This window comes from Cornus florida, unplaced genomic scaffold (assembly GCF_030987335.1).
Source record: "Cornus florida cultivar Cherokee Brave unplaced genomic scaffold, ASM3098733v1 CherokeeBrave_3.0.0_Hap2_Chr10, whole genome shotgun sequence".
In the NCBI taxonomy this organism is placed as follows: Eukaryota; Viridiplantae; Streptophyta; class Magnoliopsida; order Cornales; family Cornaceae; genus Cornus; species Cornus florida.
In genome coordinates, this window is record NW_026775580.1 from 101,998,970 (window position 1) to 102,025,277 (window position 26,308).

The 26,308-nt window shown below is 34.2% G+C and overlaps 3 protein-coding genes and 1 pseudogene across 3 annotated transcripts; all 4 read left to right on the forward strand.

Annotated features, from left to right (window-relative positions):
* The first annotated feature begins 3,533 nt into the window (after positions 1–3,533).
* Positions 3,534–13,990, forward strand: LOC132276478 (uncharacterized). The gene is made up of 13 exons (XM_059777910.1): positions 3,534–3,678; positions 3,834–3,886; positions 4,225–4,293; positions 4,881–4,962; positions 5,294–5,364; positions 5,629–5,730; positions 8,387–8,476; positions 8,700–8,774; positions 10,082–10,114; positions 11,377–11,454; positions 12,332–12,397; positions 13,002–13,117; positions 13,557–13,990. The coding sequence occupies exons 1-13, from the start codon at positions 3,624–3,626 to the stop codon at positions 13,576–13,578; spliced, it is 912 nt and encodes a 303-aa protein (XP_059633893.1). The 5' UTR covers positions 3,534–3,623; the 3' UTR covers positions 13,579–13,990.
* A 2,155-nt stretch (positions 13,991–16,145) lies between these two features.
* LOC132278271 (probable 2-oxoglutarate-dependent dioxygenase AOP1) lies at positions 16,146–17,769 on the forward strand. The gene is made up of 4 exons (XM_059780073.1): positions 16,146–16,211; positions 16,315–16,742; positions 16,856–17,177; positions 17,362–17,769. Exons 1-4 carry the CDS (start codon positions 16,146–16,148, stop codon positions 17,602–17,604), a joined length of 1,059 nt encoding a protein of 352 aa, XP_059636056.1. The 3' UTR covers positions 17,605–17,769.
* Positions 17,770–17,876: 107 nt separating this feature from the next.
* LOC132276479 (probable 2-oxoglutarate-dependent dioxygenase AOP1) lies at positions 17,877–22,925 on the forward strand (annotated as a pseudogene).
* Positions 22,926–22,986: 61 nt separating this feature from the next.
* Positions 22,987–26,237, forward strand: LOC132276482 (probable 2-oxoglutarate-dependent dioxygenase AOP1.2). Its single transcript, XM_059777913.1, has 2 exons — positions 22,987–25,623; positions 25,737–26,237. Exons 1-2 carry the CDS (start codon positions 25,250–25,252, stop codon positions 25,870–25,872), a joined length of 510 nt encoding a protein of 169 aa, XP_059633896.1. The 5' UTR covers positions 22,987–25,249; the 3' UTR covers positions 25,873–26,237.
* The last annotated feature ends 71 nt before the right edge of the window (positions 26,238–26,308 follow it).

A 26,308-nucleotide genomic window follows, 5' to 3' on the forward strand; every position in this document is an offset into this window, starting at 1 on the left:
TTGGATTCACAAGGACACAAGAATTGTGTCTTAAGTGTCACATACTGAGCTTTATGCTCACCCTACTATTTATATTATTTTTTTTAGATCTTGGAAATGAACCGGTGAACGACAATCCACCTCAAGCTTGAAAGTTGTTAGAAGGTTGTTTGCTATTTTGTATTTTGACCTTTTTATGTATATTCATAGTTGTGGGGATGTAACTGAGTTAGTATTTATGGCCTTATAACTTAAAACGAACTTATTTTTTGTTTGATGTAAATGAAACTAATGGAATTATGGTATATGTTTCCATACAATTGTATCATGTAACGTTGTAAGACAGGGACTTTAAATCTTAACCATATATTTTGGGACTGTAATTATGATAATTTAGATTAATTGGCGTGTGAATGTTCCACCATGAGAGGAACTATGTTGAGGTATAATGAACGGATGAATGGGATGCTTGATGATATTATGTGTTTTGTGTATTGGGACAGGTTATTGAAGGCTTATTTTTAGAGGAGGTTATGCTAAATTTTTTTAAAATTTTAGCATCAGCTAAGGTCGTTACACCATTCCTGTCCCACCCCCACCCTACTTAATAAATGATTTTGGGCGGGTATGGAGGGACCAATATCCTCTCTAGCGGAACACCTATTTAGTTCAATCAAGTCAGGGAAGCACTCTAACTGTAATTTTTAACGTCTCGCAACTTTTGTGTAGGATGCATCATTAACTTATTGAAACTGAAATTAGAGATAATTTTATTTCGGTATGGAGGAAACTTTGCTAAACAAGGATGGGAATGGGGTTGGTATTCCTGGCCCGAAACTGCCTGTACTTGATTAAATTTTTCAAAAAATATGATAGGTTCACACCAGGCTTCACTTGGTTAGCGTAAAGTAACCAAAAAATGGGAAATTTTAAAGAGTTGGTTAAATAGAAAATTAAATTTTTGAGAAAAATAGGATTCCGCATCTCATGAATTTTTTCCAAAACGTTTATCGCATAAAACACATAAATTTTACTTTCTCACGAAACTTTTTTTTTTATAGGTTAGTTTTCTATTATGCCCAAAGTCAGAGTTGTCTATGCATTAAGTTTTCGCTCTAACTCCGATCAAAATTGTATCCAAAATGAATGACACCTATGAAAAATCAAACACTTAACTATTTTCACCCATAGATTAATACTGAACAGGGGCAATAATAATATACATAGGACAATCCTCAGTTCCTGATCACTGGACTTGAAACCACAACAAAAGAATAAATAATTAATAATTCATATTTTACTATTTTCTGTTAAAATAAACCATTAAATATAAAGAGTATTTATATAACATAAATTTATTTATTTTATTGTTATTTGAAATCAGAAGGGTATCTGGGTAAGTAAATGATTTTATTTTTCTGTTTTTGCTACCCAAACTAACAAAATAATATTTTCTTACATTTAAAAAAAAAAAATTCTTACAAACCTAATGAATATTAAAAATTTAATTTTTCTTTATTTCAGTTTACTTTCTTTCACTTTAAATTTTCATCATAAATTTTAATCTAGCTAAACAAACCTTGATCATTTATGAACCCACCATTAGCTATTTTGTTTAACCACGAGCGCACATGGGCTGGGTGAAGAGGCAACTTGCCCTCTTGTTGCAGCACTACATGATCAGCCCACCATTAGCTATTTTGACTATGACCAAGACTCAACCTGGCCCTATTTGGACCACGAGCACATATGGGTTTGGTGAAGACTCAACTTGGCCCATTACCATTGCAGAGTGCTATATCATTATTTATCTAGAACTCGTGACTTTCCTCGGTAAGTCATTCAAAACTCAATATGACTTTTTAATACCATCATCGGTTTCCACCTCCACCATCATTCATAATTGTTATCATTCTTTAAAAAAAAAAAAATAAAAGAATGTCATTTTATTAATTTAATTTATTTGTCACTTTTGAAGAAATCAATTTAAAGTTTATTTATTATTGTTTAAACAAAATACTATAATAATTATTATCTTTCGATTGCTACTCATTTTATCTTTGCAATAAAATAATAAAATAAAAATGATTATTCCATTCTCATTTCATTACATTCGTGTATATCAAATGCAACATTAATATTATGCCAATTAATATGTCAAACACCCAACTCAATATTTGTCTATCCTTTTCAGCTCCATGTGAAAGTTTAAGATTATCAAGGAGAGGAAAAAAAAAAAAACGCAAAAGAGGAAAAAAAGAAAATTAAAAAAAAGACAATTAAATTTACCAAATGAATTGACCAGATTTTGGTCTTAGTTTGTGGTTGTTGGTGTTGGAAATGCGGCCATTTCTATTTTTTTTATTGTGATTTAAAAAAATGAGAATTGGCAGCAAAATCACATTTGGTAATGACTTTTGCATTTTGAATTGTTAAAAAAAAAAAAAAACTAACCAACCTTTAAAAAAAAAAAAAATCTGATATTTTTTTAAAAACACTAATTTATTAACCTGTTTTAACACTCTAATCTTCTGTTTTTTAACAAAAAATGTCGGAACACAAGCTCTAATAAATTACTAATGTTTTCAAATCCCAAGTGACAATTGTTGTATTATTCGTTATGTAAGTTCTTTGTATCTTTTTATTTATTTATTAGTACAGTGGAAAACAATAGTAATAAATTGATGAACATTGTAACTGTTTTTCAGTGTTTGATTCATTAACCTGGGATTAAAAAAGAAAAGAAAAAAGAAGGTGGTGTTTACATGGAAAAAGAAGTCTGAGGATTACAAGTTTAAACAATTGGTACGTGTAATATGTACTGACTTTATGTGGAAGTGAATGTTTTATGTGAAAAGTAGAGAAAAATGTACGAATAATCCAATGTTTGTGTGAAAATTAGTCTTTTCTTTCAATTAAATACAAATTTGTCACTCAAATATTATTTGACTAACTAAAATCAAATTAGACTTTGAGCAATGATAAGAGTGACGAGTCCCTTCACAAATTTAACTTCGACTATTTTCTATATAAAAATTGAGAGTTTGAATCTTCTTAGATCCATCACTTATCATTTTTCTTAATAATTATTCACTTATGAATGATGGATTTTCGATAATTGTCTATTGGTGAATTACAGCTTTACGAGTGTTCTAAGAGGTCGGACATCAATATTGTCGAAAAAAATAAATAAAAACATTAATGACATAATTATCGTTCAGTAGATTTATTGAATTTGAGACTTCAAATCATTATTTTTTTATTTTGAACAATCAAATGCACATAAGAATACTTTCAAATAGAATAAAAATTTGAGTGATGTATATAGACTTGAAATTTGCCAGGAACGAATAATTTCATCATCCATAAGATTTACGTAAATTTGATTCGAATTTAACTCAAATTTTTTTTAGCTTGAATTTAACTCAAATGACACGGATTCGGCTTGACACATTCGCTATATTTTATTATATTTAAAAAATTCAAGAGGGTCAAAATGGGATTAACCAATGAAAACGACGCCGTCCAAGCACAAAGACTAGAGGATATACATCACAATTCACAGCCCTACTCGTTATTCTGAAAATTCTCTTTCTCACCGGGGAAGAGAGAGAAGGCTGTGTATAGTGTTTGTGACCATCAAGATGGCGATGCAAACTGGCATGGGGGTTACCAAGATTTTAATCTTGGCTGGAGCAGGTACACACATCTATTATATCTATATACACATATATATTAGTTATATGTGTGTAGAGACACCGTACGTGGTCGTTTTCGTTGTCTGAGTTCTATTGTTTCTTCAAATTCGAACGGATTCTATATATGATCGTGTATATGTATATGTATATGCACAGGTACTTTTCTGCTCAAGAACGGGAAGTTATCTGATTTATTGGGCGAACTCGAGGTACATAATTATCAGCCCTTCAGTGATATGGTTAACTCTTTATTGTTCATTTTCTATCTCGATTCAGATAAATTGAATTAAATGTGTATTAGCTGAGCAATAAATTAGTATGTTTTTATATTCATAGTAAATTTGGAATCTGGCATCTTTGAATGTGGGTTCTAAAGCAACAAATCATAAATTTTAAAATTTGTATCACGTGGTTTGGTTACTAACGGATGCCCTTTTCTATTGAGAAGGAGAGTTATATACTTGTCTAATTTTTTTTGGCTTATTATCTTGATTTAAACATTTAAGTGATTATGTATGTTGTTTCTGTTAATCTGTTGTATTGACAGTCACTGTTGAAAGGTTTGAAAAATTCTGGGGATTCATCAGATGCTGACTCCGACGCTGTCGCTGCACAGGTATGTTAACAGTAAAAGCAGGTTATGGAATTATAGTAATTTTGGTTTATTCTCTTTATTTTTTGTTTTTCACCTTTTCTCAAGGTTTTGATATTAATAAAATGTCAATTAGCAATTTAGCATCCACAAATAATGTGCATATAGGTCGTTCCGCTCATTTTGATTTATTTTTTGGTTTTACAGATGGGTGTTTTGGAAAAATATGTATAAACACCATCCTTTTCCCAGCATTTAAGCTGGTTTAACCAAATACTGGATAAGGATAATCATTCCATTCCTTTATCATTCTTGTCTATGATTTTTGAATTATTTCTTCATAAAGCATGCCTTGTCTACTTCATTTCATGTAATCAAACATAGCCTTAGGTTCTCATTACAGGCTTCATTGGTGTTGATGAGTTTGCTTTCTTTACTGGATAAATCGAAATGTTATGGTTGAACATGTTCATTCTTTTACAATTCTAGAATTAGTGTTAAAACGAATGTAGACTTCTTCATCTTACTATATTCCATTATTAGTCACCCCTATCAATTTATAGGGATGCTTATTCTCTTGTGTTACTATTTCTTTATTGGCTATCTTATAGGTGCGGCGACTAGCGATGGAGGTACGACAACTGGCCTCTGGAAGACAGATAACTGTTCTGAATGGGAATTCTGGCCAAATTGGTATTCCTGCCTGGACATGAATTATCCCTTAAAATATTCTACTGCTGTTTCCTTTTCACTTACGATACAAGTAACAAGATCATGCATTATTACGATCTATGAACTTCCTTCACTTTTTTATTCACCCAGCATGATTGTCCATCTTCTAGCGAACCTTTTACTAAAATTTCCTAGAGGGAAATAAGGCTACACCATGCAATTGTTCATACCAACCTCTTGTAAATTTGTATTATGGATTTTAGGCTCCAGACGAGGCACTTTTTTTTTTTTTTTTTTCATCATACGCTGTTTGGTATTACATCTCTCTTTTATTTTTTTGACAAAACATCAGGTAACATGACATCTCTTATAGTACCAGCTGCTGCCTTGGGCGCATTGGGGTACGGATACATGTGGTGGAAGGTAGGATAATTAACTGCACATATGATCCAATGGCACCTCCATGTTTTGTTGAACGTATTTTGCTAGCTTTGGTTTTTGCTTGGTTAATATTTCTTGAAGTTCCTGGTTATTTTTCCTTTCCCTTCTCTCTCTCTCTCCAAATCCAGTTTTTTTTTGCCTTATAGCTGTAGATACCGTTGCCAGTCTATTTTTCACTTAGTTTACATTCTTGAAGAGACTAACAACTTTTTTCTCTTCTCTATTTTTTCCTTTTAAAATTATCAGGGTCTTTCATTCTCAGATCTTATGTATGTAACAAAGCAAAACATGGCAAATGCTGTTTCAAACCTGACAAAACATCTGGAGCATGTCTCTGATGTTCTTGCTGTAAGTTTCTGTTTAGCCATCTATATTTTATTTTTTGATGCCTCACATAGTAGTTTCTTTGTTGGTAGTGTGCATTACAACTGATAATGGAGTCGACTGTAATAAACAAATTTATATACCTATCTCTACTACATAGTTGTGCCTTTACATGCATCATATTCTATTTATTTTCCTTTCTCCCCTGTTGCTAGAACCACACACAGTTGTAATTTCTGTTGTTTTATCACAAGTGATGCAAAAAAAAAAAAAAAAAAAAAAAAATCTTTCCAAATTAGCGGTTTATCTTCTACTATTTGTTTGTTTCAGCATTACATCTGAACTATTACACTTTTTTTGCCTGGAAGGCACATTATTTTTATTTTCCTTTCTTTATTAATATTAGTTTAAAGAAGGGAAGAAATAATATCAATATTAAGGACCTTAAAAAAGCGAGTTATTTCCCCATTAAGTAGTTTGAAACTTTAAATGCATAAAATTTTCAGAAATCCTCCTTGGGATGTTAGTTTTTCAACAGCCTCGTTCTCTCCTTTAGGATCTGGTAATGCTTTCTTCTTACGCACCCTAATGATTCTCAACTCTTACCACCTCCTAGTGTGAAGGTCATAAATCCGAGCAAAGCGATAGAAGAATGGTCAACAAATTCAAATGCCTATTCAGTACCAGTTTACCTCACTGTACCATTGATTCATTCGAAGCAGGCGTTCCCGACAGAGAGGAATCAAATCAAATAGAGCATTTCGAAGCGAATTCTTCTGGCGAGTGACAACCTCGTACTGTGTCATTTTCCTTTAACGGTTGGGGAAGTCTGAAGTTGATGTAAGAGACCTAGCTCTTCTCTTCCATCGCTGAACAAAGCAGCTTCTGCTAACTTCTAGTTTCTCATTGGGCTTTAATCTATATTGTAATCCTTAAGAGGTTTTGGTTCAGAGATGTTAGGGCTCAATGTTATGAATTGGGCTGAAGAGCAGGCCCCCGATGTCTTGCTCAAAGTTAGCGAGGCCCTTGCTCCATTTAGGGTTAAAAGATAGTCCAAAATCTCTCTCCATGAAAGTAAAGATAGAAAAGAAGAAGCAAAGGTCAAGTTCAGATGTTGTAATAAATGTTATAGTTGAAAGAAATTCCACCTCTTCCTTTTATCATCCCTTGGCTCTTTGATGAGCTCTTCGTTGGACCGGTCTCCTTTTAATTGCTGCATCATATTTTGCCTAGTTATGTTCGATTGTGCTGTTTCTGGATGAAGGTGCCCTTTGCGGACTTGTAAGTTATTTAGTAGAAAACGACCGTTCATCCTCCTGAGTTCATCAACTAGAGGGGTTTAAGGCATTGTAAACACTATTTGCTACCTGACCATCTGCCTTAGAGATCATGTCATCGAAATAACCTGCTAGGTCGTTTCGTGGTTAATTTACATTTGGTCCATTTCCTCTAGATCTACACCGAGAACATCCTCGTATTCTCCTGGGAGATTAGCCATAGAACTCAAGTCCAATCGGATCTGACAAAAGCCCACATGCCACGATTTGATTCTCTTTTTAAAATTGCCTTACCCAATTGCTAAGATCCTCCAAGGTTTCACTATCAATACAATCTTTCAAAATGCATTTCCAATAATATCCATACCTTCTAATCAGCCACTTTGGCCGTGTCCAACTTAAGAGCCATATACTCAACTTTCCTTTTGGATTTTGAATTCAACACAGAGAGAATCTCATGAGCAAGCCAATATTGTCCTGGATCAATCGTTTAGGCGCAAAGGCGCTCTGGTTCCCACTGATGAGAAGAGGAAGCAGAGTTCTCAGGTGCTGGTTTGTTCTGATCTGGACATTAAGTTTATGGCGTCCCATATAAGTTAAATTGCGCTTACTGTGTGTAGTGGAGCTTTACCTCATCTCACAAACCAACTGTCAATGTTGTTACTCTTCTCAAAGGTTAGAAACACAAGCTTCCTGGTTACCACCTCTAGATTTTTAAATTTGCTTTGTTTACAATTAGCATGGTTTTCCCAATTTTGTTGGAAATAGGGGCTGTTCTTCCTGCTTAGATGCAATCTTTTATAATATTAATGAACCTGCTACATTAATTATATATCACCATGGTTTGCTACCATTTTGTTCTTTTGGTGGAACGTTGTGCATCAGAGCCTAATTTCATCCTGAATATTTCTTGGTCTTTTGACAGATGCTTTTATTTATTTATTTTTAAATTAATATATCATAGTTGATCTCTTCTGGTTTTTGACTGTTAATTTTATCTTCAATGTATATCTATATATTCTCTTTCTTCTTGATATATATCAGAATTGTTGTTCTGTCACTGTCTATTTGATCTAGAGACTAGGGAAATGTGTCAGTTCTGGTGGTTTCGAAGAAAGTACCAAGAGATAATAATGATGTTAAAACTATAACTTTGTTGTAAAAAGAACTTATACATGTATATAATTGTTTGACACAGTTGACAAGGCCTGCATAGGAGTGCCCCTTTGACATACATAAACATTTGTTTATTAAAAAAGGAAAAGTATGTATTCATTTTGAGAAAGATGTGGCTAAGTGGCTATTTTTATGTTTTAAGATATGCATCTTTGCTACATTCTGTAAATATCTTTGGGACTTTTTTGCAACCTCTTTACTGTTGTTACTTATCTTCTTTTGGCTAGGCAACAAAGAAGCATTTGACACAGCGAATTGAGAACTTGGATGGGAAATTGGATGAGCAGGTGGAGATATCCAAGTTAATTAGGAACGAGGTACATGGATAAAAGGGGTTTCTCTTTCTGTGTTTTCTTTGTGTAGCCTGCACAAATAAAAAATATGTGATGCAATCATTTTATATACAGTAGGATTAATTCAGGGGAAAAAAAAAATAGTAGGATTGGGGAAACAGTTCTGCTAATTTTTTGTGTTATGGATCTGCCTATCATTTAATCTGTCAGAAACATCTTAAGTGAGTTTATCAAACTTATGAAACAGGTTACTGATGTTCGTGGTGACCTTTCTCAAATTGGCTTTGACTTGAATGCACTACAGAGAACGGTTTCTGGTTTGGTGAGTTGGGTTTTATGTAGCATGTCAAAGTTACCTGCTTGATAATATATATATATACATATATGTATACATTTATTTATACATAAATATATACATATATTCATATATATATTAAGAAGAAACTTGGTAAATTTCATTTCATCCGATTTGTTAAACTGTACATGTAATTGCATTGAACAAAGATATTAGATGAAGGGAAGAACCAAAAGTAATGGTGTTACATTGTACTCAAAGCAATGAAGCAACTAAATTGTCGGACTTTGCATCAAATGAATCTCTCAAGCTTATGAATTACTCTGTAGATTGCTGTCTTCAGTATCTGTTTATAAGTCTCTCTTTGAATCATCAGAAAAGTTACCTACTCAGATAACTTCGAGACCTATTGAACCCCTCTAATAGTTCCAATTTTGGGTGGAGGTTGGACTGCTGTATAGGGTTAAATCCTAAAAAATGGTGCTAATGATTATTTTTGGTTTTTTGCTAATTGTTTCTTGGGTTGGGAATTTCATATGGCGTTAAGGTTGGATCCTTTGCCAGATTTCGTTTTCATTGTATGTTAGTCTTTAAAGGAAGAACTTGAAAGATTTTAATGATTCTATTTCTAAAACAGTCATGCACCATGAGAAGTTGTTTTCTGTATAAACACCTGCACCATCACAAGCACTTGATAAGATAGATTTTAAGAATGGAAAACAAGTCTTTGTTACACTGCACTTATTCTTCTTCTTCCTCTCTCTTTTTTATTTTTATTTTTTATTTTTTTTTAAAAACTTTCCATCTTCTCATTTAGATTTGATCTCATATGCCATACTTAAGTTGAGGTTACACCACATGGAAGATGAGGTTTTTTAATTCACCAAATGGAGGATGAAGTTTAAATGTTTAATTATCTCTGACAAGTGAGAAAAGTTGCTCATTAGTAAACTGTAACCCAAAATGCTTCTCCCGCGGAATACTTGTGCGCTTCAAATTGGGCACCTTTCTGTGAACCTATGTCTGTGCTGCTCACCTTTCCTTTAAATATACTGATTATACTGGCTCTTATGTTAAATTTAAGGAAATCTCTCTTTGAAACTCAAAAAACTGACCTTTAAGGAAATTTAAGGTGCTTATTCAAGAGTGTCTTTGTTGTTTAGGCAATTGGCTTAGGAATTTAGTTATTGCTTTTGTATGACATCCTCTGCATACATTAAAGGATTTTATTTGATTTGGTTTTCTTTCATTTTTTTGGTAAATACTATTTATTTATTGTTCTAGAAGTTGTCATTGTCGATTGCTTATTTTTATAATTGTTTCTCTGTTTGCAGGATGGGAAGATTGGTTCATTGGAATATAAGCAGGTGAAACATCTTCCATATTTTATCTGATCTGAAATTACAAACCATGTATTAGTACAGCCCATTGGCTGCAGACATATCAGTTTCAACTCTTATCACATCTTTTTAGTTCACAGATTATTACTTTAAAGGAAATAATAAATGTATACCCAAAAGGGAGTTACCATTTAGTAGTCGGGGGAAAGGTTTTGCTTGTAGTTGTCAATTGTTGTGCACTGGGAAAAATTTGCATTAATGTTACCAATTAATTTCTTGACACGTCTCATTGTTCATAAAACATCAATCAGGATTCTGCCTGTTATTTGTGTTCCAATTGAGTTGATCTTCTGGAATAATTTAAACAGAGTTCCTTGGAGAATCTAAGAGAACTATTGATAGTTTATTTCCGGTCTGTTTCTCACCACCAAGATTATTATTGCTCTTGAGTACGTGATTTGCTTGATTAGTTAAAATACTTTTTATATACTGGACAATATTGCTGAAAAGAACGCCGAGGATAATTTTCTCATTGTTGTTCTTGTCTCACTTAGATTCAAATGTGTAGTAGTAGTGATTTTGTTAAGTAACTCAGCATTATGATTCACCCTAGAAAAGAGAAATAAAGAAAAAGAAGTTTACACATGCCACATGGATAATGCTATCGTTTTACTTATAAAAGAACATCTAATCTTATCTTGAATGTTAGTGGAATGCAATTAGTGTTGGCATTTCAGTTATTTTATTACGAACGTATAATACTTTTATATAAATAGGAGATCGTTTTTCTGCCTACTTGTTTCCATTTCCCTTTGGTATTAAATCTCTTGAAAGGAAAAAGAAACAATAGATTTACCTGGATTTGTTTTATGGATTATGTCAGGAGATCCTTTATTGCTTCTGTGGCCACCCCATCTTAGTGATAATAAACAATAATGAAATGCTTTGAAGTTTGAACCCAATCCACCTTCCTATGCAAAACCTGTGGACCAGTTGATCAGAACATCAACATTCTATTTTCTTATTACCTGTTTTATTTATTTATTGTCATTGACTTCACTGTTGTACCAAGAAAAATATTAACGTGGTTGGGTCCTTTAAATTAAGAATCCAAGCTACACAACAACAGTATGCCATTCATTAAAAAATGCTCATATTTGCAACTGTACCTTCACATGGCTTTTTTTTTTATTTTTTATTTTTTTTTATGGCACTGGATTGATGCATAATTTTTTAAAATTTATTCCTAATGTCTATTGGAGGGTATACTTATGAAATTTTGTTCTCAGGATGTTACAAATGTTGGTGTGTGGTTCCTGTGCAACTTCGCTGAAGGGAAGAAGGTTAAAATGCCTGAAGTGCTGCAGGTTTGTACCACTAGCTATATAAGTTCCATGTTCTAACTGACTATTTTTTGGGGTCACACATTGCCTGAATTTGTTGAAGAGGTACTCTGGCAGTTCAACTACTGTAGGTCTCACATACTTTTCAGTGACAGGAAGATCAAGTTGATGTCTTAATGTTATTATATTATGTGAATAATCAGTTATTCTAAATACTTGAGTTGATGGAGTTATACTTGTTATATGATCAATATTTCACTGATATTCGGTCTAACTTTCCCTTATGGCGATCGAACAAGACATTCTTTATGATATCATGTTAACAAAAAGTTGCTTCAAAAGCTTGAAATGATAAAGAATGATGCAACTTTTTTTGTTTCATCAATATTTTGCAATCCACATATTAAATGCTGTCATGCCACCAAGGCAGTGATGTCATCTGATAATTTCACCCCTATGAGCTAAATCATACTCCCTCTGTCCCATATTAGTTGTCAATTTTTCCATTTTAGGTGTCCCAAATTAGTTGTCAATTTTGAAAAGTCAGACAAATTAAATGCAATATTTACATAATTACCCTCCTAACTTTTCAAGAATCTTTCAACTTGTGTCTTCTATATTTAAAGTTTAAAGGATAACTTAGTGATTTGAAAAGGGGACAATGCATTAATTGCATGTCCCCTTGAAATAGTTAGAAAATCAAAGATTGACAACTAAAATGGGATGGAGGGAGTACATCTATGGGTGGAATATGTTTTGTTCCTTTGATTTGAAATTTGTTAAGACGATTCTTGTCAAAAGTTTGCATTGCCCCTCTACATTTATTTGGCAAATGAAAGCTGGTCCCATCTCCAGCTAATTAGATGTTTGTTGTAATTGTTTGTTTCGTGTGTTCTTGTAGGAGCAACTTAAACTTCCTGGCAAGTCCCGTGGTTTTCTCACATCTTCAGAAACTCCAAGTCTTATGGTTTGTTTTCTTCTTTTATAAGCATTTTTCTTTTTGCTAGATTTACTCATATAGAAGCTAGTAGCTAGTTACACCATAGCTTCTATATTGCATGCTTATAAAGTTAAAGCCCCACTTATGTAGTTACAATTAACACGTTGCAAACTTATAAGATTATCCCGTTTTCCTTTTTTAAAGAAAAAAAATTAAAATTAAAAATAAAAATGAAATTAAAAAAATAAAAGAAGAAGATAATCCCGTTTCGATCCTTGTTTGTGGGGAGGCCTGAGAATCATATGATACATAATATTTTGGAAAGAAATTCTGTTTCAGATTTTTGAAATTGGACTTGGTAAAGGCCTTTTTATCCACATTGGTGTCTTCTTGGAGAGCATCTGTCTACTGGTGATGTGTCTTGATATTGTTATTAATTTCTTAATTTTTGTATTGTAATTTTTCTGGTTACAATGGGTACGGGTTTAAGATGTTGAGAAGGTGAGAGACAAGTCTTTTTATATTACTTGTATTTTTTCTAAATAGTCAAAGCCAAAGAAAGATCTCGAGACAATAAAACTATGAAGATGTCTACAACTTCGTTTGAGCCTGATGTCACATTATTTTGCAGGGTCTCAAAGAGATTGCGGACTCTTTAGCGTCAGAGAATGCTGATGGGTCAATAAGGGATGGTGTCATGCAAAATGGTATTGATAAGACAGATGATCCAAGGAGGACCCTAAAGAGGTATGATTTGGAAAGTTCCTCCTTATTTGGGGTTTCTTTTCCTGAGAGTGTGTTTTGATGGAGAAAGAGGGATTGTTGTACCACGAGTATACCCTGATCTCGTGTCTTGCAAAACCCCAATTTCTTCTCCCTGCTACCATCTGGTTAAATAATACATTGCCTTCAATAATTTATAAGTTTATAGGCCAAGTTTGTAGATTGGCACTAGTTTAGTGGGAATTTTCTTGCTTTAGCTTAATTTGGTATGTGAGGACTTGTATCTAGATTGGACACTGGACAAGAACACTCATCTTGCATTTCAATTTTCGAGGTTTCGATTTGGGCACATAATTTTCTTGATGCTACTACTGGGGCACAATAGACATGATGTTGACACTCCCCTATGTTTTAAAGAATGCTGTTCCACTCTGATATTTTGTTTTGAAAAAAATATATGCAGGGCTGCTACGGCCAAGTGCTGATCAGAACGTTTTTGGAAGAAGTCAATCTAGTTATTGTTTTCGGCATGTCCTGGGGCATACGATGATTCTTTCACCATCTGGGGCGTTAATATACCTACTAAAATATCCCCCCAAGGACACACGAGTATAAATACCCTCTTATGGAGGAAGACTACTTTAACAGGAGTTTCAGATTGTATACGTGGTTATACTCTAAAACTTGATGTATTATTACAAAACCAACTTTTAGTTCATGATTCTTTCACGAACAAAAAAAAATTGATGTTACTTTGTTGATGTAGTGGCTTGATTTTGTTCTTTTTTTGGTTCAGATGGACTCACATGTATATTTATTAAACCTTATTCTTGAAAGATGATATATGTGGGATGGGAACCAGAACTGGATCTCAGGCCACTATTCCGTTGGCAGTAACTGGGCATCTTTATAGAGTTTCTTTTACGACCACTGAACCTCTAAAGTATTAGGTGGATGGCTTAAAAGCTGATAATGAGACAAATAGGAGGGTTGAAAGGAATTACGAGAATACCGGGTCAAGACCTGAACGGTTGAACTGCATAATAGATCGGTTCCAAGGGGCTCTTTGAACAGGTGGCAGCTCCATCACCAAAAGTCAGTCACCAGTGCCTATAAAGTCATTGGGGCATGCTAGAAACCAAGTATCGTATGGTTTCACAGTAGTTGATAAAACATGTCTTGCTGGGTTGTCCTCAGCAAGGTCCTTGGGGACTGGAAGGCCAATGACACCACCTTAAAGCCAGTGATACAACCCAATGTTTTATGTGATGTGGTACCAACGTTGCGATGTATAATTTTTCCGTTGCATGCCAAATCTTGTTCCTAGATGAAGCTGTCTTAGCAAGGTAATTGTATCTCACAAAAAGGGCTGCTAATTTGGGCTGGCCTTCACTAAAAGGTAAAATTAACAACAAAACACCCGACTTTTAAATTGAGTGATTTAACGATACGTCATTAAGATTTTTACCGGTCAAATATGCACACAGAATTGATTGAGATTTTTAGTTTTAAAGGTGTCCAATCTTATTTTTGTTCTCTTTTTATTTTTAAGGAATTGTACTTGGAGATATCTATGTATATACAGGATAAAATTAAATATCAAATCTAAGACCACGGCTGAATCTTTTCTTGAACTGATTTTTTTTTTTTTTTTTTCCGTATATTATTTAAAATTTTATATTTACATTAGTTTTGATTATCATAATTAACGACTATGAATTCAGTTTAAATGTGGATTAGTGAGTTGATTTGAAGGTCCAAAGGTCAGGGATTGGTTGAAACATTTTTTTGCCTTTGTGATCAATTAGTAGTTTAATATTATTATTAACTTTTTTCTGACACATTAGAGAAAGAGGGTAAATAGTGGATGTGACATACATTATTGTACCCCATCAATCAAATATAATCAATTGTTTCTTTATCAGTAATTTTATAAATAAGGGGATCCATTTTTTTTAAAAAAAAACACACTATAGGTGGATAAATACAGTAATGACATAGTGATTGAATTGGGTGGATGCACTAATCACATCACATACATGGCATTGAGTGTACCATTCCAAAAACCCTGCCACTCCCCACCCGCCGCCGCTGTCGCTCTCTCTCCAATGCCCTCATCCACATATACTATCGTAGCATTAAGATTCAAAACCCAAAGAGAGGCTCCACCTCCATTTCTCTCTCATCCCTGCATCAATACCAAAACCAATACCAATATCAACACCAACCCTGGTTCGTCTTGCCCTCATCCACGTCTCCTTCAAATCAACAACTCTACAGCGGCACTTTATTAGTAAGTCACTCCATCCCACGATTCACGATCCTTTTTCTTGAGAATCAATCAATTTGCCGAGAGAGAGAGGCAGACGGATGGTGAGAATCAAAACTAGGGTTTTGGTGTTTGTAAGTGTAATACGGTTCCACTCTGGGTTAACCCGTTAAATAAACCGATTCTAATCTATTTTTTAATCTAGGACGCGTGTAAGTATTTAATTGGACCACATTAGCATAAGAAGGAGCTTCCTCCTTATAAGACAGGAGGTAAGTATCGTCCGCCAGGAAAAAAACAACGAATTTTTCATTATGCGTTAGTATTTGATTGGCAGTTGGAACTGAAATATAGCAATTGAACTCTTGTTCAACCAACCTACCAAAACTTGGTAACAGAACTAATAAAATCCCATTTTTCATTTTCCATCTCTGGGAATAAAGACTGAACCCTTATTAAAATTATATATATAATATATTTTTTTTCATCCGAAAAAATAATGTAATATGATGATAGAAATATGGTATAGTGCATCTCACTAGCAATGCAATAATGATCCCAATTATTATTTTTTGGTAAATATGATTTCAATTAAATTCTCATACACTCCCAATCCAACCCAAGGTTTTTGAGAAAATCTTTCAAATGTTTTCGGTCTGAGGTTCACCTTTTGCAGTGCCTGTGACAATTTAATTTGGTAACTTGCTAGCTATTGAATCTACTTATTTCAGGATATTCTATCTGAAATTCTTCTTGGCCGGCATGCCAAGGACTTAGGAAACTATGACCAATAGAGTCAGACACTTAGCTACATCCGCACGCAAAAGGAATGTGGTTCTGGATTCATTGGTTTGTCATTACTTGCCTATACAATTATTTTCATTTGTCTAGTTACCACACAATGTGATCTATTGAATCCTATAAAGACATGAACAATTGTAGTGCATCTTAGAAATTTGCTTCAGAAGCATATAACTTAAGCTTGCTAGGTGAGAAAAATTCAGATCATGGGTTCAAGGCACCTCCCAAGCTTCCCACTATAAGTTTCACTACAGAGAACCTCAAGCCTGGCTCAAGTTCTTGGATTGCAAAGTGCAATGATGTTCGGCAGGCGCTTGAAGATTATGGCTGCTTTGAGGCAGTGTATGATAAAGTTTCTTTAGACCTCGATAACAATATCTTTTCTGCATTAGAAGAGTTATTTGATCTCCCCACAGAAACAGAAGCCAAAAACACTTCTGAAATACCTTACTTTGGCTATATTGGGAATGAGCCACTTGTTCCCCTCTATGAGAGCATGGGCATCGATAATGCAGCAACCCTTGAAGAAACTCAAAGTTTCACAAATATCATGTGGTCAGCTGGAAATGACTTTTTCTGGTATAATTTGATTTATTGTCGTGAAATAATTCTTTTAAGTTCTTTAATTCAGTATGCGTATTCATATATATCACTTATCTTTCTTTTGTTTCTTAATTTTTGTCCTTGGTTAGTGAAACTGTGCATTCATATTCAAAGCTAGTAACAGAATTAGAACAAGCGGTGAAGAGAATGGTATTTGAAAGCTACGGTGTAGGGAAGTACTATGACTCTCACATTGGATCAACCACTTACATTCTTAAACTCATGAAATATAGAGGTCCCCTGATGAATGAAACTAATATCGGTGTGTCAAATCACATGGACAAGAGCTTCATAACCATACTCCATCAAAATAAAGTTTACGGCTTGGTAGTGAAAACAAAAGATGGCGTGTGGATTGGCTTTGAGCACAGGCCTTCATCTTTCATAGTAATGGCAGGTGATGCATTTTTGGTAGGTGATATCTTCTACTTATCAGGACTTTCTATCAACAAAAAGTAACACCGTGACAATTATTCTTCCTGGTTGATCTATCTTAACTTTCCCACTTTCATTTGTTTGTAATTAGCTTATATACGATTATGCCTTCTTAATTTTCTCCTACTAATATTCGAAGGTTTGATATTTCCTTGGCTAGGCATGGAGCAACAATAGGGTTCATTCGCCTAACCATCGAGTCATCATGAGTGGGAATGAAGTGAGATACTCAATTGGGCTATTTGAATTCAACAAAGGAATAATGCAAGTACCAGAAGAACTAGTTGATGATGAACATCCCCGACAATTTAAGCCATTCAATCATTTTGGATTACTTGATTTCTATTACATTGATCCGCTTAACCGTGGTGAATGTATGGCAAAAGCTTACTGTGGTGTTTGAGAACTCTTTTGATCTAAATCAACTGCGAGAAGTGTAAGTCTAGGGATAGAAGTTTGGAGCTTTCTATAGTCATACAATGTATTTGTAGCACATATAAGGGTCTTATTGTTAATGGCTGTGCCAAAATCCTTCGTAGAATAAATGAACTTAATAAATATTGATCAAGATAGCAATGTATTTATGCACTTGGAAGTGGTTTGATTTGATGTAATTAGCAAAAATGGAACACAAGCAAGTTGAAATACATCAATTTTAATTCTTTGAGAAGTTTATTCAGAAGAGATGGTGACAGAGAGGTGGTGCTAATCCTTGGTTAAACCTGAGGCTGTTCCCAAATTCCCTCAAGGGGCAGGTGTGAATGATCTATCCGGTGCGATTGTTTGTTTAAATAATAGGAAAATAGAAAATCCCTCAGCTAGCATGATTGTCAGCTAGATATGGAACAAGCTAGTAATGTAATATGGGGTGAATGCAGCTCAACTGCCATAGTTAGCATGTCATGTAATCATGCCAGTTCTTCTATGGTTTTATGCATGTTTTTCTTCGATTATTTCCTATGACAGTAAAAAACTAGAATAGGTAAAACAATGTACAGGTTGCAATCATGATATTCATATAAACACATCAAATTACTTCCATGCTTACACAGAAACTGACATGCGAAAAATATTGGACTTAAACAATTAGAATAAGAAAATTTTCTCATGACTATTCTCAATCCATGTTTACCTTTGCAAAAATAATGGACATACGGATAATTGAATCAACATTCAGTCTTTAATTTGAAACAAAGAGTGGTAAATTATATGGTGCAAAATTTTTCTTGCCATTCACAAAGCTACTCTAGCTAAGATTTGATATACTTTTCAATCCATATCATTAAGATCATAATTCATGTTTAAAAAAGTCTATATTAGGCATCACTTTCTTAGCGATGCATAGATAATTTTACTGTATGGTGACCAGTTAATATAATTTATGAAGAATGGGCTGCATGTCTGAGGACCTAGAGCAAATGGTGCTGTAAATCATGAAAATTATCACAACCAAAACATATAGCTGTCACAGGACCTAAATTATGGTGTAAGTGCCTTATTATTCTTAATGATCCTATTTAATAATTGAGACATTCGTATTATGGGGACTTCAAAGCACATCTTAAGGTGGTTGTATAAAATGTGCACAATTAAATCAATTTCCGATTGTTGTTTAATTTTGGTGACTAGGTATTTCTTTCTTTACTAGTGGCCTATTGATTGAGTGGTGTAGAGATGGTCGTGTGGTACCTGACCTCAAAGGTTAAGGTCAAAGTACACATAATCTGAGTTCATAAACCTACAAATCATACATCATTTTTATTCTTGGAAGAAGAGCTTTGAATAATATTTTGCTATTCCATGAGTTGTTGATAAATGATTATAAAGAAACTCCATCTTCAACATGTGTAATCAAGGTTAGCAATAGTTTCGCCTTAGCTATTGTTGATTGGAGTTCCATTATCTAGGCGTTGAAGGTTATGAATTTCCTGAAATTGTCTTTGGATTTCTGCTTGCTTTAGTTTTTCAGTACCAAATATCAATAGAGCTTAATAGTCATTTTCCAGAGTAGGAGAGGTTTAACCCAAATGGATCCTGTTTGCCCTTAATTTTTTTTGGTCTAGCTATGAAGGTCTTAATTGGTATTGTGACCAAAGCAAATCAAGACGTGAAATAAACTTCTACTGGATGTGCTAACACAACTATATATGCCTACTCATGGCAGAAATATGTTTTAGCCATCTACTTTCTTAATTATCACAAAGGAATCTTAATCTATTGAAGATGAAAAATATGGGATAATTTATCAAATTTATCAAGAATAGGTTACACATCTGAGAGTCCTGACTTAAATCTGCTTTTCCATTTGTCCCAAATCCTATCAGGTTGTGGTATGATGGGATTTTTCTTCTTGAGACATGGCTTCATATCATGTCTGGACTAGATATAAAACTACAGAAACCAAATCCTAACAAATTAAGAATGATAAAAATCACTACTTTATCAGGTTAGTTAAGTGTCTTAGGTTTTTGAGATTGTAGGCATGAAGCTAGTAGAAGAAAAACATCTATTGATTTTTACAATGAGGGTTATAGAAATACAGAGACCAAATTCTAGAAAATTAGGAATGATCTTGTCACCAACTCAATTGCCAGCATAACAAATTGTGGAAGAGAGCATATATGGTTTTAAATGATACTTGGACTCCCTATAGAAAGGCCTTTACAGGTTACAAAGTCCCACTGGAAGAGAAAAGCAAGAATTGTGCCAGAATAAAATTAAAATAGTTCACCCCATGTAACTGAATGAGAATTTATGTGACATAAGTCCCCTCATCTTAATCTGCAGCCAAAGAACAAGACAAACATAGAACTAATATCCTTCTTGTATCTTCTATCATCCAGTGTTAAGAAACTTTGTTATAGATCAAATCATACAAATTTTCCTATAAATTTTATGTGTCACTTTCTATAATGAGCTACAAAGGCGGTAAAAACACAGTTTTTGTTTCTAGAGTAAAGGTATTTGACAAATCTGTCAATTAACTTCCCGGCTTCCCCTGCAAAACTATCTATAAACTCAGCCTCTTAAGCTCACCATTTGCAATTCCTGACCAGTTTAATACAGTTTATGAATTTTTAAAGGTTATTTATGAATTTTTAACCCCCGAAGAGAAAGTAAAAAAAATGCTGCTAGAAAGTGAAAATAAACCGGCTTGTGAAGTTGAACAAGTGTTGCCAATAAACTAAGCAGGTTAGGTTGCCAGGAAATATAGCAATTGAACTCTTCTTCAACCTACCAAAACAAGTTTAACTGAGAACTAAAATCCCATTTTTCATTGTCCATCTCTGGAAATCTTAATAAGCAGAAAAAGTCTTTAAAATTATATATCTTCTTTTTCCCATCCGGGAAAAAGAAAAAGAGTAATGTGATGATAGAAATCACGGTATAGTGCATCTCACTTGCAATGCAATAATGATCCCAATTATTATTTTTTGGTAAATATGATTTCAATTAAATTCTCATACCCTCCCAATCCAACCCAAGGTTTTTGAGAAAAACTTTCAAATGTTTTTGCTCCGAGGTCAACCTTTTGTAGTGGATGTGACAATCTAATTTTGTAGCTCACTAGCTATTGGGTCTACTTATTTCAGGATATTCTATCTGAAATTCTTCTTGGCCGGCATGCCAAGGACTTTGGAATCATCAGTTTATCATTACTTGCCTTCATCAGTTCTTTTCATTTGTCTTGTTAGCACAAAAATAGATCTATTGAATCTTATAAAGACATGAACAATTGTAGTGCCTCTTAGAATTGTACTTCAGAAGCATCTAACTTAAGCTTGATAGGTGAGAAAAATTTAGATCATGGGTTCCCAGACACCTCCCAAGCTTCCCACTATAAGTTTCACTACAGAAAACCTCAAGCCTTGCTCAAGTTCTTGGATTGCAACGTGCAATGATGTCCGGAAGGCGCTTGAAGATTATGGCTGCTTTGAGGCAGTGTATGATAAAGTTTCTTTAGACCTCGATAACAATATCTTTTCTGCATTACAAGAGTTATTTGATCTTCCCACAGAAACAAAAGCCAAAAACACTTCTGAAATACCTTTCTTTGGCTACATTGGGAATGGGCCACTTATTCCTCTCTATGGGAGCATGGGCATCAATAATGCAGCAACTCTTGAAGAAACTCAAAGTTTCACAAATCTCTTGTGGTCAGCTGGAAATGACCTTTTCTGGTATAATTTGATTTATTTTCTTGAAATAATTCATTTAAGTTCCTTAATTAGTTATGCTTATTCATATATGTCACTAATCTTTATTTTGTTTCTTAATTTTTGTCCTTGGTTAGTGAAACTGTGTATTCATATTCAATGCTTGTATCAGAATTAGAACAAGTGGTGAAGAGAATGGTATTTGAAAGCTACGGTGTAGGGAAGTACTATGACTCTCAAGCTGGATCAACCACTTACCTTCTTCGATTCATGAAATATAGAGGTCCCCGGATGAATGAAACTAATGTTGGTGTGTCAAATCACACGAACAAGAGCTTCATAACCATACTTCATCAAAATCAAGTTAACGGCTTGGAAGTGAAAACAAAAGATGGTGTGTAGATTGGCTTTGAGCACAGGCCTTCATCTTTCATAGTAATGGCAGGCGATGCGATTTTGGTAGGTGATATCTTCTACTTATCAGGAATTTCTGTCAACAAAAACTAACACTATGGCAATTATTTTTCTTGGTTGATCTATCTTAACTTTTCCACTTCCATTTGTTTTTAATTAGCTGATATATGATTATGGCTTCTTAATTTCACCTACTAATATCTGGATTTGAATGTTTCCTTGGCTAGGCATGGAGCAACAATAGAGTACATTCACCCAACCATCGAGTCATCATGAGTGGGAATGAAATGAGATATTCAATTGGGCTGTTTGCTTTCAACAGGGGAATAATACAAGTACCTAAAGAACTAGTTGATGATAAACACCCCCAACAATTTAAGCCATTTGAGCATTTTGGATTACTTGATCTCTACTACATGGATCCGCTTAACCGTGGTGAATGTATAGCAAAAGCTTACTGTGGTGTTTGAGTACTATTTTGATCTAAATCAACTCCGAGTAATGTAAGTCCATTTCACAGTGCATCTTTGGGTTCTTATTTTCCTCATGGCTATGTGGTTCCTTTCTTGATGTTCTCTAGGGATAGAAGTTTGTAGCTTTTTATAGTCATACAATGTATTTGTAGCAGATATAGGGGTCTTATTATTAATGGCAGTGCGAAGATCCTTCCTAGAATAAATAAAATAAATAAATAGATCAAGATACCCGTGTATGCGCTTGGACGTGATTTGGTTTGATGTACTTAGTAAAATTGGAGCATAAACAAGTTGAAATTTATCAAATTTAATCATACTTATTTGCCATTGTTAACATGTCATATACTTATGCCAGTTCTTCTATGGTTTTATGCATGTTCTTCTTTGATTATTTCCTATGACAATAAGAAACTTGAATAGGTAAGACAATGTGCAGGCAACAATCATAATATTCATTTAAACACATGAAATTACTTCATGCTTAGACAGAAACTGAGATGCAAAAAAGTATTGGGCTTAATCAATTAGAATAAGAAAACTTTCTTATGACACTCATCAATCCATGTTCACCTTTGCAAAAATAATGGACATACAGATAATTGAACCAGCACTGAGTCTTTAATTTGCAACAAAGAATGGTAAACTATATGGTGCAAAATTATCGTTGCCATTCACATAGCTACTCTAGCTAGGGCACACGAGATGATCACTAAGATGGTTATGCTTTTCACTACATATTCATCCAGATTAAAAAAGCCTCTATCAACCATCACTTTCTTAGTGATGCATGGATCAATTTTACTATACGGTGAAGTTAATTAAATTTATGAAGAATGGGTTGCATGTATGAGGACCTAGAGCAAAACATACTTAATCCAGTTACTTGGTTGTGTAGATCATTTATTGAATGAATTCATTTGAAAGTGGAGCCATCTTACAGATGATGTTGTAAATCATGAAAATTATCACAACCAAAACGTAAAGATGCCACTGGATGTAAATTATGGTGAAGTACCTTATTTTTCTTAATGATCCTATTTAACAATTGAGGCATTCATATTATGGGGACTTCCAATCACATGTTAAGGTGGTGGTTCAACATGTGTAGTCAAGGTTGGCAATAGGAAAGCCTAAGATATTGTTGATTGAAGTTCCATTAACTAGGTGTTGAAGGTTATGAATTTCCTGAAAGTGTCTCTGGGTTTCTGCTTGCTTTAGTTTTTCAGTATCAAATATCAATAGAGCTTAATAGTTATTTTTCAGAGTAGGAGAGGTTTAACCCAAGTGGATCCTGTTTTTTTGGTCTAGCTATGGAGGTCTTAATTGGTTTTGTGACCAAAGCAAGTCAAGAGGTGAAATAAACTAAGCTGGATGTGCTAATACAACTATATATGCCTACTCATGGGAGCCCTTTCCCTCACCTTTCCACACAGTAGCAAATAGGCAGATATCTATTTTAGCCATCTACTTTCTTAATGATCACAAAGGAATCTTAATCTATTAAAGACAAAAAATGTGGGAGAAAACTTATCAAATTTATCAATAATAGGTTACACATCTGATAGTCTTGACTTAAACCCACTTTTCCATTTGTCCCAAATCCTGTCAGGCAGCTGTATGATGGGATTTTTCTGCTTGAGATGTGGCTTCGGATCATCTCATACTAGATATAGAACTGCAGAAACCAAATTCTAACAAATTAGGAATGATGAAAAAATCATCTAGTGATCCTTACAACAAGGGTTATAGAACTACAGAGACCAAATACTAACAAATTAGGAATGATCTTGTCACAAACTAAGTTGCCAGCATAACAAAATTATGGAAGAGAACATATTTATGGTTTCAAATTATACTTGGGCTCCCTATAGAAAGGCCTTTACAGGTTACAAAGTCCCACTGGAAGAGAAAAGCAATAATCATGCCAGAATATAATTAAAATAGATCACCCCATGTAACTGAATGAGGAATTTATATGACATAAGTTCTCTCATCTTAATATGTGGCTGCAGAAGTCACACATGTAAAGTAAAACGAGAAAGAGGGGAATAAATAACAATTAGGGAATAACAAAGAACAAGATAAACACAGAACTAAGATCCTTCTGGAATTTTTTATCATCTAGTTTTGAGAAACTTTGTTATTGATCAAATCATACAAATTGAATAGATCAATTCCGTGAGGAGGGGCTCTTTGAACAGGCCAAAAATGTCAATGTAAAAATAGCTACAGCATCTCCATCGCCAAAAATGCAGTGCCTACAAAGTCATTAGGACATGTTATCGGCTATGTTTAGGAGGCGGAAACCAGGTGTCGTTGCATAGTAGATGAGTTGAACTATATTCAATAGTATCTTACGCCGTCCATGGTGTCTAATTACTTAATTAGGTTATTTATGAATTTCTAACCCCCGGAGAGAGAGGCAAAAAAAAAGCTGCTAGAAAGTGAAAATAGATTGGCTTGTGAAGTTGAACAAGTGGCGCCAATAAACTAAGCAGGTTTGGTTGCCAGGAAGTATAGCATTTGAACTCTTGTTCAACCTTCTAAAACAAGGTTAACAGAGAACTAAAATCCCGTTTTTCATTTGCATCTCACTTGCAATGCAATGATGATCCCAATTGTTTTTTTTTTCCTGGTAAACATGATTCCTATTAAATTCTCATATCCTCCCAATCCAACCCAAGGTTTTTGAGAAATCTTTCAAATGTTTTCCCTCTGAGGTCCACATTTTGCAGTGCCAGTGACATTTTAATTTGGTAGCTCGCTATATTGAATCTACTTATTTTAGGATATTTTATCTGAAATTCTTCTTGGCCGGCATGCCAAGGACTTTGGATTCATTGGTTAATCATTACTTGCCTCGTCAATTCTTTTCATTTGTCTTGTTACCGCACAAATATATCTATTGAATCCTATAAAGACATGAACAATTGTAGTGCATCTTGGAATTGTACTTCAGAAGCATCTAACTTGGCATGCTAGGTGAAAAAAAAATTAGATCATGGGTTCCCAGACATTTCCCAAGCTTCCCACTATAAGTTTCACTGCAGAAAACCTCAAGCCTGGCTCAAGTTCTTGGATTGCAAGGGGCAATGATGTCCGGCAGGCGCTTGAAGATTATGGCTGCTTTGTGGCAGTGTATGATAAAGTTTCTTTAGACCTCGATAACAATGTCTTTTGTGCATTACAAGAGTTATTTGATCTTCCCACAGAAACAAAAGAAAAAAACACTTCTGAACTACCTTTCTTTGGCTATATTGGGAATGGGCCACTTACTCCTCTCTATGAGAGCATGGGCATCTATAATGCAGCAACTCCTGAAGAAATTCAAAGTTTCACAAATCTCATGTGGTCAGCTGGAAATGACCTTTTCTGGTATAATTTGATTTATTTTCTTGAAATAGTTCTTTTAAGTTCTTTAATTAGTTATGCTTATTCATATATGTCACTAATATTTCTTTTGTTTCTTTATTTTTGTCCTTGGTTAGTGAACCTGTGTATTCATATTCAATGCTAGTATCAGAATTAGAACAAGTGGTGAAGAGAATGGTATTTGAAAGCTATGGTGTAGGGAAGTACTATACTCTCACATTGGATCAACCACTTACCTTCTTAGACTCATAAAATATAGAGGTCCCAGATGAATGAAACTAATATTGGTAAGCACACGGATAAGAGCTTCATAACCATTCTCCATCAAAATCAAGTTAATGGCTTGGAAGTGAAAACAAAAGATGGCGTGTGGATTGGCTTTGAGCACAGGCCTTCATCTTTCATAGTAATGGCAGGCGATGCGATTTTGGTAGGTGATATTTTTTACATATCAGGAATTTCTATCAACAAATACCAACACTATGATAATTATTTATTTATTTATTTTTTCTTGGTTGATCTACCTTAACTTTCTCACTTTCATTTGTTTTTAATTAGCTTATATATGATTGTGCCTTTTTAAAATTCACCTACTTATATCTGGATTTGAATGTTTCCTTGGCTAGGCATGGAGCAACAATAGAATTCATTCGCCTAGCCATCGTGTCATCATGAGTGGGAATGAAAT